Below are 14846 nucleotides of genomic sequence, written 5' to 3' on the forward strand. Positions count from 1 at the left end.
ATATGCCTATGGTATATTTAAGGGTACTTTGAACACATTTGAGGGCTGCATTCGCTGTTCCCAATGCGATTTCCTCTACATTGGAGAGGCCAAATGCAGACTGGGTGACCACTTTGCAGAACACCTTCAGTCTGTCCACAAGCATGACCCAGGCTTCCCTGTCACTTGCCATTTCAACACACCACCCTGCTCTCATGCCCACATGTCCGTTCTTGGACTGCTGTAATGTTCCAGTGAAGCTCAACGCAAGCTGGAGGAACAGCACCTCAACTTCCGACTAGGTACTTTACAGCCTTCCTGACTGAATATTGAGTTCAACAACTTTAGATCATGACCTCTCTCCTCCATCCCCAACCCCTTTCCGATCCCCCTTTTCCAATAAATTTATATCTATTTTTCTTTTCCTACCTATTCCCATTATTTTTAAATGTATTTCCATCCTGTGTTTTATCTCTACCTTTTAGCCTATTTCGATCCCTTCCCCCCAACCCCACCCCCTCTAGGGCTATCTGTCCCTTGCTTGTCCTGCTTTCTACCATTAATGTCACCATTAGCACATTTCTTAGCTAATATCACCACCCACAACACCTCTGTCCTTTTGCCTATGACATCTTTTGGCAATCTCCACCTATCACTGACCCTTTATCCAGCCCTACCTGTCCCACCCCACCTTAAATCAGCTTATATTTCACCTCTTTTTTATTTTTCCTTAGCTCTGGTGAAGAGTCATATGGACTCGAAATGTTAACTGCATCCCTCTCCGCAGATGCTGTCAGACCTGCTGAGTGTTGCCAGGTGTTTTTGTTTTGGATTTCTAGCATCTGAAGTTTTTTTGCTTTTATCTCATTTTTCTATACATAGTTTATGAAGCCACTGCTCAAGATTCAATTAGCCATGTAACACTTTAATTTTCTATTATACTGGCATGTCTGAATATACTGCTAACTCCAGTAGACAGCAGTTAATGTAACAAACATCAAGCTCCTTATTTGCAAGTGATTTGATAAAATATGAATGACAGTTCTTAAGCCCAATTTACTTCCCAGCTTAAGATACCTGTTGCTTCCAGCACTGGCCTATATCGAATACGGGCTGGTTTGGTAACAAATGATAGCTGTGCATGAGCAGGATTTGTGCTTTCACAGTTGTTCCTTGATCCCAAATTCTACTTTAAAGCAATGGCAATTCACGTATTACATAGAATATATTGCACAGAAACAGGCCATTCAACAGTCCATGAAGTTTGTATGTTCCACTCGAGCCTCCTGCCATCCTTCCTCTTCTAACTCTCATCAGCATAGTCCTCTATCCCTTCTCCCTTTCAACTTTATTCTTTAAATGCATGAAACTATTTCCCTCAATTAATCAATGTGGTAAAGCGTTCTACATTCTCACCACTCTCTTCCTTCTCAATTCCTTATTGGCTTTCTTGGTGACTACCTTATATTTATGGCCGCCAGTTTCATTCTCCCCCAAAGTGGGAATATGTCTACTTTCATAATTTTTAAGATCTCTAATAGATCACCCCTCAGCCTTCTCTTTCCAAGAAAACAAAGAAGCCCCACCTTGTACATTCCTTTCTGATAAGTATAACTTCATTTGTGGTATCTTACTTATAAATCATTTTTGCACCCTCTCCAATGGCTCGATATCGTTTTTATAATGTGGCAATCAAAACCGTACTCAGTACTCCCAAGGAGGCTTAACATATGAGGAACGTTTGAGGACTCTGGGTCTATACTTGATGGAATTTAGAAGGATGAGGGGGGATCTGATTGAAACTTACAGGATACTGAAAGGCCTGGATAGAGTAGAGTGGACGTGGGGAAGATGTTTCCATTAGTAGGAGAGACTAGGACCTGAGGGCACAGCCTCAGAATAAAGGGAAGACCTTTTAGAACAGAGATGAGGAGAAATTTATTTAGCCAGAGAGTGATGAATCTATGGAATTCATTGCCGCAGAAGGCTGTGGAGGCCGGGTCATTGAGTGTATTTAAGACCGAGATAGATAGGTTCTTGATTGGTAAGGGGATCAAAGGTTACGGGGAGAAGGCAGGAGAATGGGGTTGAGAAACTTATCAGTCATGATTGAATGGCAGAGCAGACTCGATGGGCCGAATGGCCTAATTTCTGCTCCTATGTCTTATGGTCTTATGATCTAAACAGGGTTCGATACATGCTTAGCAGTACTTCTCTACTTTTCATTTCTAAATGTCTAGGAATAAACCCAAGTGATTGGTTTGCTTTTTTAATAACCTTATTAACTAGCATCACTACTTTATACTCTATTACTTTATTTGTATTCCCAGATTCCTTTGCTCCTCTAACTCATTTAATTATTTTCCAAGTGACATGTAAACTTATTTTTCTTACCAAAAAAATCTCACGTGTCGAAATTTGTTTACTAATTAAAATGAATTTTCTGAGTAGGCTTATAAGTCAAGTCATTGCACTTTTGGGATTCTGATTGCAGTGTTACTGCAGATCTATATAGGTTCACTTTTATAGCAACTTTCAGCATGGTCTGTAGTCAGACTAAAAATAATAGAGTGGGTTTTGAAACAATTCATGGTACTTGAACTTCTACACCACAAATGAAAATTGTCAAATTGCTTGGAGATGAAGAAAAGTCTTAGGGGAGATGTTGTTTCTGCAAAATACTCCCCTAACAATAAATTGTTTTCACTTAAAAAAAAAAAATTCCATTGGGTGGTCATCAGGTCAGGTCTCCTTTGCTGCTCAGTTCCCTCAATTAGTGTCACATTGTGAACATCATAGCTGAAACATTTGAACACCTATCAGAGAGCTACTCTAAAAACCTTACGTCTTCAGGAAACCATGGTGTATAGTGCGGCAATTGCCCTCTAAGCATGTCATTTTAGTTTCCTGGGTTGAGTGACCCTGGGGCAAATTTCAAGTCAGTATGGCAACTTCCCTTGTTTAGCAGGCGATCTTCCGATACTCCCATTTTTGATTGAGAATGATTTTGAAGGCAGCATCTACTGATACTGCAACTGTAGGGGAGCACTTTGCTCACATGTGCTGCAAAGGGGAGCTTCTAACTCCTGACATCATTTTGATGAAATCACTGCCTTTAATGCACATGTGCAAATAAGGTTTTCAATCGGTGTCAGGAGTCAGTGCATTTTGAATGGAGCGAGACATGGCTCAAGAACCTTATGTCAACAAGAAAATTGATTCTTAAGGAATTTCTGGTAAAACCATGATTTACTTTTATTAAAAGTAGAATTACTTTGAACAAAATTAGTCTGCTAAGATCAATTACAACATATTTCTCTAAATACCGTAAGTAAGAAGTGTGAGGGGGCAAGTTTAAAAATAGAAAGGCAGACAAGTGGTTTAAAATCCCAGAGTCTTTGCTTTCTCCTAAATTTTAGAAACTTAAAACCTCAAGGTACACAGTTAATTCAAGCTCTAGCTTTTTCTTTTCATTTGTCAACTTCAGGATGTCCTGTGTTTATGGCCTTTAACCTAGGTATGTCAATGAAAATTAATTGGTTCCCACACTGCACCATAAACTAAAACCTCAGCACTGAGCAGACGTTTCCACTCAGATCTGTCTCTGGTTCACAGGAATCAGACGGACAATTGTTGGCATTTAACTGAAATTTAAAATTCAGTTATGTACTTCACATTACATTACTGGGGATAAAGTGCAGATTGCAACCGAGTGACATTACTCCATGTTGTGCATGTGTCCACTCTGTTAATTATCCGAGGACAAAGGTGAATCTGGGAAAAACAATGAGCAATATTGTTTGACTTCTGTCATTCGGTGTGCTCTTATTCTAGTGTTCTTTTGCTAACATTTTATTTTTTGTGTTCTCACTGGCACATATGCATTCATACGATTACTATTTCTGCTAGATCCTTGAACTTTAACCTTCATTTCTTTGAGATAAATCTTCCGGCTCCTTTCTTCAAAACCATTTACTGTTCCTTCTGTATTTTCTGAAATATGGTTGCTTGTTCACTTAGTGTTCCTTACTTTTCATTTTTAAAAACAAGGCCACATTCTTTTCTCCACTCTTTCTCTGCTTCCCTTGTATACATCAAGAATTTACACACAAATGCTATTTTTTAAAGCACTCATTTCCCTACTTGTACTTAACTACTACTTTAGTCAATTCTGCTCAATCTGCCATCTGCAATTCCAAATACTCATTCCTCAGCCTCGCACACTTTAAGTTCAATTCTTGAACACTTCATCTTTATATTTGAATTCATTCTTGGAATATGGACATCGCAGGAAAGGCTGGCATTTATTTTCAACTCTAATTCAGAAGGGAGTTAAGAGTTAGCCAGTATGGAACTGGAATCACATCGGCCAGACTGGGTGAGGGCAGCACCTTTCCTTCCCTAAAAGATATTGGTGAAATTAAAGAGCTTCATTGTCACTTCTACGGAAACCAGCATTTCTTCTCCCCAGATTTTGTTTCAAAACCAAATTCAAATTCTCAATCAGCCATGATGCAATTTGAAAGCAGGTTCTCTGGATTACTAGCCCAGTAACAAATAATCAATCTCCAAAGCACTTTACGTAAGAGACTGGTTGCATGAGAAAACCTGGCAGTTATTCCACACGTAGCAAGAACAATGACCATTTCTCAAGTGTCCGTTGTTGAGAAAGGCCAGCAAACCAGAAAACTCCATTCTCCTTTGCCTAAACAGGCAAATGAGACCTGTTTTTAACAGCTACATTTCTCGATCTATATTAATCACCGAGACTTCTGTGTACAGGGCACATTTTCCAAACTTGCAGATGACACAAATTTGGAAGTATTTTGACCTAGGAGGAGGATAGTGACAGCCTTCAAGGAGGCTTTTAGAATGGGTAGACACATGACAGATTAAATTTAATGCAGAGAAGAGTGACTGCTATTCCCACTCTCCATAGCCCAGCTACTTCTTTTCTCTTTAGGTGCTTATCCAATTCTATTTTGAAAGAAATACAACTGAAATCCGCCTCCACCACACTCACAGGCAGTGCATTGCAGATGCTAACCTCTTGGAGCACAAAGTTTTTCTTCATGTTGTTGTTGCTTCTTTTGACATTTACCTTAAATCCGTATTCTCTGGTTCTTGACCCTTCCATTTGAGCTATTTGACCATTTCCTCCTACCTACTCTGTCTAGACCCCCATGATTTCAAACACCTCTATCAAATCTCCTCTCAACAGAGAACAAGATCAGCTTCTCCATTATCCCTGTAACTGAAGCCTATAGTTCCTGGAATCATTCTCTTAAACATTTTCTGCAACCTTTCTAACATCTTCACTTCCTTCTCCACAGGTCCCTGTTCTTGTACCTCTTTAGAACTGTACCTTTTAGATCATATTGCCTCTCCTCGTTCTTCCTAACAAAATGCATCACTTGTTTCATCTGCCACATGTGCTCCCATTCCACCAGCCTATGTCCTCTGGATATCTATCACTACTCTCCTCATGGTTCACCATACTTCCAAATTTTCTGTCATTTGTAAATTTTAAAAGTGCCCTGTACACCGAAGTCCAAGTCATTATCATATAGCAGGAAAAGCAGTGGTTTCCAATCTGAAAAACAAGCTTTCAGCACTATTCTCTGTGGCGTGATGGGACCTGAGTGCAATGAGGTGCAAGTGTTAACTTGGGAATTTGGTGCGGGTGGGAATTCAGTGCAGAGGGAGGAGGTGGTACAGCCTTGTACATCTTTTGTTCAGTCTCCAGAAGCTGATGAGCATTCAAGGCTTTAATTAGGCAGTTGTTTGGTGAATTAAGACATTATCCCTTTAAACATGTGCAGTAGTTCATACCTGTATGGGGAGATACAGGTGTTGCATTATAGCTTATCTAGTTAAATTACTATAACTACAGAGAACAGTTGAGTGATATTTCTAAACTTGAAAACTATTTTGTTAAATTAAACGCAATAAAGGTGGTAGGGCAGGTGATGTGTTGCAGCTGTAGCGTGTGGTTGCTGGTGGACATCAGTGTGATCCACAGCAGTCACATCTGCACTAGTGGCTGCAGCTTGAGGAACTTTGACTCAGTTGATGATCTAGAGTCCAAGCTTTGTGCACTGATGCATCAAAGGGGAAGTTAACTGGACACTTTCTTCCAAGAGGCAGTCACACCCCTTAGGCCAGGTACTTCAGATTTGCCTCATTGTCTGGGACAAGAGGGTGTGACTACAAGGGGATCTAGATGGTAGCAATGGAGGACCCTCAGCCCTTGCAATTGTCCAATAGGTTCAAGGAATGTGCATCTTGTGTGGATGAGAGCAGGGACTACAGGGAGGTTGTGCAAACTGACCACGGCACCGTGGTGCAGGGAGCCATTCAATTGCGAGTGCTGGGGGGGGGGGGGGGGGGGGGGGGGGCGGAGGAGAAGAGTAAGAAGGAATGTGGCTGTTATTAGGGACAGTATAATTAGGGGGGTTCGATACTGTTAGCTGCGTTAGTCCCAGAGGCTGTGTTCCCCTCCAAGATTAAGGCCATCTCCTCAGGGCTGGACAGGAAGGATCCAATTGTCATGATCCATGTGGGTACCAATGACATAGATAAGCCAAAGTAGGTTCTGATGAGGGAGAATGAGCAACTAGGAACTGGATTAGAAAGCAGAACCAAAAAAGTAATAATCACTGGATTACTACCTGACCATAAGCAAATTGGCACAGGGTAAATAAGATTAGAGAGTTGAATGCATCGCTCAAAGATTGGTTTGGGAGAAATGGGTTTTGATTCATGGGGCTGTGGCACCAGTACTGGGGAAAGAGGGAGCTATCTCCAAAAACTAACGTTTTTCCCAATTTTGGACTTATGTGGAATAACTGCAAGCATTCTGCACGGGCCTAACACTTGCCTGCTGGTGCTTCATGGACATAAAAATAAAATTGCAAACCAGGACAAGGTTTAAGTACAACTGCTTTATTGATGAAGCAGCAAGGGTGTGGGTTTGGAGTAGGAAATGTGTTTTTAATTTATAAATCAATTCATATAGACTGGAACTTGGTCACTTAATTTCATATTATTACAAATCTGGGTGCAGAATGGGACTTCATTCCACAAACACTAACAATGTCTTGACTTACCCACGTTGCCCCGAGATTCTTCCTGCTTCTGGGTCTAGTTCTCTAAGAACATTTGCAAACACAAATGTCATAACCTACAGAGGTTGCAATTTGGTGGCATGACAACTCTTAAAGCCCCATGAAATCATCAAGACAGAACACGTGAAAAATAAAAAATAAAATCAAAGAGCAGAGAAAGAAGGGTGGAGGGGAAAGTGAAATCACTTGTGCAAGACGGAACTAAGAAAATTAGAGCATGAAGGAAATATGGATACATTGGAGAATTTTGTCAACTGATTTGACACACAATCACATCACTGGGGAAACAGAATGAAGAGTTAAATCACAGTCTTGGTCGCTCTCACTGCTCCTCAGATTCTCAGTGCTGTTCGCCAGGCAAGGACACAGCATCGTATCACCTTGTCCTACCCTTGTCACTCCTTCCAGAGTCTCCCTCCGTGCACTGTGTCCAAACACCAACTACTGTCGCTGCCTTGTGAATGGACAAGCTTGAGCTCTCCTCTTCAACCAAAACCTGTGCGAACACAGAGACCCTGACTCTGATTCTCTCTGCATCCCTTGATCTTAGCTATTACCTGTCCCGATTCAAGAGTTTGATTGGTTTATTAAGTTATTTTTTTCTACACTTTCTCTGGATATTTTTGGTGGACCTCTTTAAACCTTCTCGAGAATCTGTTTTAGAACACAGCACCACCAAGCTTAAGGGGGCTTTTGAAATATAATAATATGAATAGATATGCCTCTGTATAACTGCATTGCAAAAGTCATCTGTTAACTTAGCAACTGAAACTTGGATTTGTTCACAAAATTCTTAATCAAATGTCCTCACAAGGATGAAAGTGGAAACCCTAAGTGCCCTCCCATTGTCAACCGCTGGTGTTTGAAATGTCATTTCTGATGGTAATAATTTTCATAGAAAAGCACAGTATTTTGAATGCAAAGCATTTACTTTTAGGCTCTTTTGTTCCCTCCCAATGTTTCATTTAGTGTTAAGTCAATGCCAAACAACTGTTCAAAATTTATTTTGACAGGGGACGAAAAAGTGAACTTGTACATGGTGTTCACTTGGAACCATTGAAACTTCAAAGTCTTTTATGCTGTTTCACTGTTCAAATTCGTTCTGTTGTTCACCATTACATTTCTTGCAGCTTAGGTTTTTAATAGTTCAGAACTTGGTTAATATTGGGTTACAGTCCCCCTTTTGCAGGAAATGAGTCAAAACACTCTGACTTAGAAGCAACTCTTATGGATATATAGATAAGAGGACTTAGAAAATGTTAATACTACCTGTTACGATTCTTTATAAACCCTGAATGAAGACTGAAGAATGGAATAATGGACAATAGAATAGAATGGTAATTTTCTCAGTATAATTTTCTCCTAATTTTTGCATCCTAGTGGATAATGGATGAAAACTTTGGTGCGAATGGAAATCTTAATTATGTGAAAGCTGGGCCACTGATTCCTATACAAAGGATGAGAGGAAGCAATGAATGAGAAAATGAGCCCATTGTTTCCACTTGGCCTATTGTGTGTTTTAGTGCAGCACTGTCCCACTATTATGGTGGTTAGGAAAGGCAAAGATATTAAATGAATGTTCCAAATACGATCTGGTCTATGGTGGACTTCACTGAACCAGTTTAATTCCTGGAGAGATTCTGGAAGTGAGTACCCGTCTCCTCAAAGATAAAAGCAAAATTCCACCCAACTTCTCATTCTCTACAGTTTCCTAAACTAAGTGCCATAAGATTTTTGAGCTTTCATATCTTCATTAATCTTTCCTACCTAGCCACCTGAAAAAGAAGTTTAAAACTTTGCCTTCAGGCTGCAACTGCACGCCTTACTTTGGCTGTTGCCCATTTGCCTCAGTGCCACACAGCCTGGGCCATCTCTGAAAAACTTCTGGCCTCTAGTCCTTATGCCCACTGTGCACGGCCTACAAAAATAAATGCTATGATACCCTTCACTGCAGGCCTGTCAAATGCCATTAAAAATACATTTAAAAAAAACTTACCATCAACAACACCACAGGCAATTTACTAGTTCTCTTCTTAAAATATGTTGATGAAAATTACCTCAAAGCACATTTTCTGCTGGTACTCTTTCCCTCCCCAAACCACCATATACTGCACTCTCATTTGGCGGTACAATTTCACTCGACCCAAAAATGTAACAGCAGTCATAATACAAAATTTTAATTCATCAGCTTACATTGGTTAACATGGATTTTTAAAAGTCTGTATGTAATCTTACCGTTCCTCCGACTATTCTTCCCAGAGGATACCATGCTCTTTCATCAAACCAGTTTAGAAAATCGTAGAACCCATGGGATGCAAGATAATGTGTGGAACGGTAGTTAAACCTGTAAAATACAAAGAAAGCTTACGGTTATTAAACAATTATTTATATATTTATTTATTTTTATATACAAATTCTGCAAACATTTATATCAATGGCAACTATATGAAATCTTCATCAACGAGACTACAACACACAAACTTCTCTGCATCTATACTAACCACAGATAAAACTCCACGTGTGAAAAGAAGAATAAAATTAAAGGTCAGTTATTTTGCCACCAAACTTTTGTGTGTCAGGCTGTAATGTCACTGCTAGGAACTATTATTTTCCCCACTGTCACCCATTAGAAGCATAAAAACATCACTTGTGTGTGTTTCTGGAATTACAGTTGTTCTACATTAATGTTCTATATTAAAGGTGTTACACAAGGAAAATTGAGTATAATAAGATCACTCTTCCCCATATCATTTCCCACCCTACATCATAATATGTAAATGAAAATGATCAGAAAGCTCAAACTTGCACTGGGTCAGAAAGACAAGACCTTTAGTATAAAGGGCCAAACTATAAAGCCTGAGATATCAAATATCTATTTTTTCCATTTGTTCTATTTCCATATACACAAGTGAACTGTGCCAAAATAGCATGAATTAGAGGTGAAAATGCTATGGCCTAAATATACCCTAATTGGGTATATTTCATTATGAGATACTAGGTACACTTGAATCACACGTAAATAAGCTTCCGCTCTATTAAGAGGGTTCATTTAAATTTATACATTCTTATAATAGCTTGTTTTTCTAGCAGCAGGTGCAGTTGCTTTGTTACCAATGCTCCTTGTATGCTGTGCACTCTCTGGAGATTGAGTGGCAAAGGCAGGGAGCATTAATCAGATGGGGGCTGAAGGCTACTACAAGGATAAACTTTCCCAATTGAGATGTTCCTTATATACTGCCAAATAGGCATGGCGATAGGAACATCCAAACATGGACTTTTGAAAGTAACTGAACACGGAGTTTCTCCTTCCACTATCCAAATTGCTTTTCCAAGGAATATACATGCTAAGGGTGCAAAATTGTTCTAGAATCTGTTAACTGAATGATGAACAGAAAGTATGTTCTACATACAGGAGTGCAGAGATTGAATTAGGTCTTCTGAATGATGATTTTGAATGTGAACACTTATTAGATGGAATTCTGCATTCAACCCCTTCTCAGTTACATCACTTTTCACTACTACAGTATTTATGTTTTTAGTAATCCTAAAGATCCTCTTGCGCTATGGAATATATTTAAGCAGGCAATGAGTGAAGACTCTTAAAAATCATTCTGAAGAAGAAACAGCTTGTTCTCATTCACTGTATCACTCACACTGAAAAATTTCTCAAAGTGCAATAATGAGTTTACCAAACCTCGGATTGCTAGCTTCCTTTTTGGCTAATGCATTATTCTATGGAGATTACTTTGACATTTTGAAAGAGGAATCTAAAAGCATTCTTTATATAGATAGATTTAACAAGATCAGGTGAGAATTGATGAGGTATTCCACACTGGCTACAAAAAGAGAAAGCTAAGCATTTTTTTGGGATGGTCCCAGGGAACAGGAAAAAAAGCTTTGTTTACAACACCCATGCGTATTATACAAGGCAAAAGAGATGTTATTTTGAAGTGTGCTTCATCAGGCTTAGCCTCTACTCTTTCTAATTGGAGCACCAATAGCACAATCGCTTTTTAAAACTCCAGTACCAATTCATGAGTCTTTAACATGCAAATTGAAAGCAAATTCCCAAGAAGAACTTATCAGAAAATCAACGCTCCAAAAGGATAAAGCTCCGGCGATGACAACATTTTGCTTCCTGGTGGTAGATAGTTTACTTAATATTTAATGAACAACAACAGTGTATTCAGGGGAAAAATTGTTTTGTTGGGAGGTGATTTTCAACAGCTCCTGCCAGTTTTTCCTGGAGCATGAGGGGATATTTTGTAGGAAGCTGTTTAACAAGAGCAATATATAGCCACAATTGAGGAAATTTAAACTGAAGGAAAACATAAGCATAACTCCCAAGGAAAACATCTTTGCAGAATGAGTCCTTAAGGCAAGGGAAAATTGGGAGGTTCCTTGAAACACCAGAGAATTATTTTACCAATGAGTCAAATTACAGGTACTGGACCCCTTATTCATGTCTTAAAATCCTGAAGGACCTGAAAACCAGCTACATTCGAAGCTGGTGCCCTGGGTAGCAATTTGAATAAAACCCTTTTATTCTTTATTTTTCATACGTTATGTATTGTAAGTGCATGCTAGGCCTATGATCCAAAATCCATAAAATCTCCAAATCTGGCACACGTCCAGTCCTGAGCTTCCTGGATAAGGGGTCTGGTTCCTGTATGTTAATTTCCTATATGATCAAAGCATTAATGTATTTGATACAAATTATCTGAAAGCTATTCTTTATGATAAAAAATGAAGCTTCACTAGATTTGAATGGAAAAGTTTTAAATAAGCTATTAGGTGAATTAAAAAAATACATCACATTGATTCCATAGACGAAGATGATAACAGTTTGTATCCTCCAGAGTTTCTACAAAGTCTAATTCCAATGTACATGCCACATTACAAACTCAAGGAAGGAGTACTCAATGTTACTATAAAACTTGAATCCTGACCAAGGATTTTGTAAAGGAACAAAATTGGTAGTTTAGAAAGCTGATTTATTTGAGGATAGAAACATGATAACTGGTGGATTTCAAGGAAAGAGTGTTTTTTCCTTGAATGGTATTGAGTCCATCAAATGCAAACCTGCCTTTTCAATTCAGGAAAAATCTGTTCCTAATTACATTTTCACATTCTATGACTAGAAACAAAAGGTCAGGAGGCCAGGCTCTTGACAAAATTTGTATAGATATTCCTAGGCCTGTTTTTACACAGGCAGCTTTGTGTAAACTTTTTCTAGAGAGTAGTTTTGACTTGGTTGCAGTCTTTGGTGAAAGAAAAACCAGAAATCTTGAATTCAAAAAGGCACTGTTGTAATAAAAATACTAATTCATTGCAACGTTTTTTTTTTGCAGGTCACTGCTAGTTAATAGATGAAACAAAAAAATCCCAAGACTAGAGTAAACCATTAACATAACAAAAGTTTAAGAAATTAACTAGTTTTACACTATGGAGACCAAGTTGGCAATCAATATAAATAATGTTTACTAAAAGTATGCAACAAACAACTTTTATAGTAAAATTATATAGCATCTTTAATGTAATGAAACATCCCAAGGTGCTTCACAGCAGCATTATATGTTACAGCATAACTAAGAATATATTGTTGCATTTATTACAATCTGGTAGATAGAGATTGAGTTAACTGAAGGCAGAATCAAAGGTCAGTGGTTTGAACTTTTGATAACATGAAATTAATGACATAAAATAGAGTCATCACCAAACCGTGTCCAGAAGTATTCTGTACCAATTCTCATGATGCTGATTTTTCAGTGGCTATGGATTTTTTTCAGAAATATCTTTTGTACAGGTCTTCAGTTAATGTTTATCTATAGTTATGGAGGTTCAGGTATATTTTGAGAGCATGAATTAGAGTTTTTAAAATTCTTTCACAGGATATGGGCATCGCTGGCTAGACCAGTTCATGTGGTGTACCTACCAAATACTGCAGTGGTTCAAGAAGGGAGGGAGTTTTAGGATGTTAACCCAGTGACAGTGAAGGAATTGCGATATAGTTCCAAATCAGTATGCTGTGGGGCTTGGAGGGGAGCTTGCAGGTGATGTTTCATGTAACTGCTGCCTTTGTCCTTCTAGGTGGTAGAGGTTGCAGGTTTGGAAGGTGCTATCAAAGGAATTGTTGAGGGTTGCTGCAGTGCATCTTGTAGATGGTACACATTGTTGGCGATAAAGGGAGTGAATGTTTAGGTAGGCAACTTTTGCCTGCAAGGATTATCTTCCAGAAAATTAGGCAGTAATGATCTACCATCTTGTTGATTTAAAACTTCTTGGCTACAGTTGTAGAGTTGATGTTCAGAGAAAATCAACAAATTTCAGGATATCAGCAAAAAAAACCAAATTAATCCATGTTAAGGTTTAAAATACTGATTGAAAGGACCTAAAAGGAAACTTTTACCTGTGTGCTATGACATGCTGCAAGACAAAAAGCTTCTCTTAGCTCTAGCACCAAATACAAGAACTTTATAGAGACTCTGCTGACGCTGCTAGACCTGCTGAGTTTTTCCAGGTATTTCTGTTTGTTTTGGATTTCCAGCATCCGCAGTTTTTTCTTTTTGTTTTTATCCTTAAATCTGTCTCTGCTGCCGCTTCCTATCGCTCTTCACCAACCCACCCCACCCTCAACCAATACCAGACATCTCAATTCACTGTCACTTTTCCATCTCTCCTACTGCCATCTCAAAAATCATCTTTCATCTTGTGTCTCCTCAACTCCCTTCCACCCAAATCTTACTCACTCATCTTTCAGATGAGATATTAGACTGAGGCCCCGCCCATCTGCTCAAGTGGACCTAAGATCCCATGGCACTATTTTGAAGAGCTGAATTGTCCATGGTGTCCTGCTCATTATTTATCAAACAACATCACAAAAAAGTCCACTCATTATTACATTGCTGTTTGTGGGAGTCAGCTGCCAAATGACTACACTTCAAAAATACTTCATTGGCCTGTAAAGCACTTTGGGACATTAGTTGGTCATGAAGGGCATTATATAAATGCAAATCTTTCTATTACCTTTCTTGTTACTCATGCCTGCCAACTGTTAACGGTCTTTTTTCTTCTGCTTTACAAAATGTGCCCTTCACTCTTCTTCTGTCTCCAACCATGGCCCAATCTTTAACCACCCTTTTCACTCCAAGATGCATTATCACCTCCCAACTCTGTGTCCCTCTCTCCGAGGACTCCTTATTCAATTCTTTTCAGTCTAGTGTCAGACCTGCTTGCCCTTTAAGAGCCTGGTCAAAGTCAGAAGTAACTGACGTCAGTGCATTATCTCTTATTGCCTCCACAACATTTAATTATGTCAAACTACCCTGCTCCATCTCCTTGCATTTGTAGCAGCTCTGTAGGACTCTCCTTGCAAAGTATATCTCTAGCAATAGCTTCTCTTCATGTCCCAGCTATCAATCTGAAATTCCCCAAGGATTAATTCTCCATTCTGTCACTTCCAGATTTATCAACTGCCCCAAAAACGATGTTATCTGCAGGTGCAAGGTAAAGTTCCATAGGCATGGTGCTGATACCTAACTCAATCTCTCTACTTCCCTCAACTTCACCACACTGTATCCTAATACATACTTGTCTGACATTAAGTGAAAGTGTCAAAATTTCCTTCAACTAAAGATTATGGCGATGGAAGCAATCATTCAGCATTCAACAACGTTCGACTTACTGGCCACTAAATCTATCCCATTAAAGCTGAATCAAGCCATGCAAAACCTTGGATGA

At 39.0% G+C, this 14846-nt stretch overlaps 1 protein-coding gene across 1 annotated transcript in view; it reads right to left on the reverse strand.

The window, feature by feature from the left end:
- Nucleotides 1-14846, reverse strand: part of stt3b (STT3 oligosaccharyltransferase complex catalytic subunit B) — a 115124-nt gene that overhangs the window by 57266 nt on the left and 43012 nt on the right. Inside the window, exon 2 of the mRNA XM_041183713.1 lies at nt 9342-9450. Coding sequence (XP_041039647.1) covers nt 9342-9450 — 109 coding nt within the window. The remainder of the gene's footprint in view (nt 1-9341; nt 9451-14846) is intronic.

This window comes from Carcharodon carcharias, chromosome 3 (assembly GCF_017639515.1).
Source record: "Carcharodon carcharias isolate sCarCar2 chromosome 3, sCarCar2.pri, whole genome shotgun sequence".
Taxonomy (NCBI): Eukaryota; Metazoa; Chordata; class Chondrichthyes; order Lamniformes; family Lamnidae; genus Carcharodon; species Carcharodon carcharias.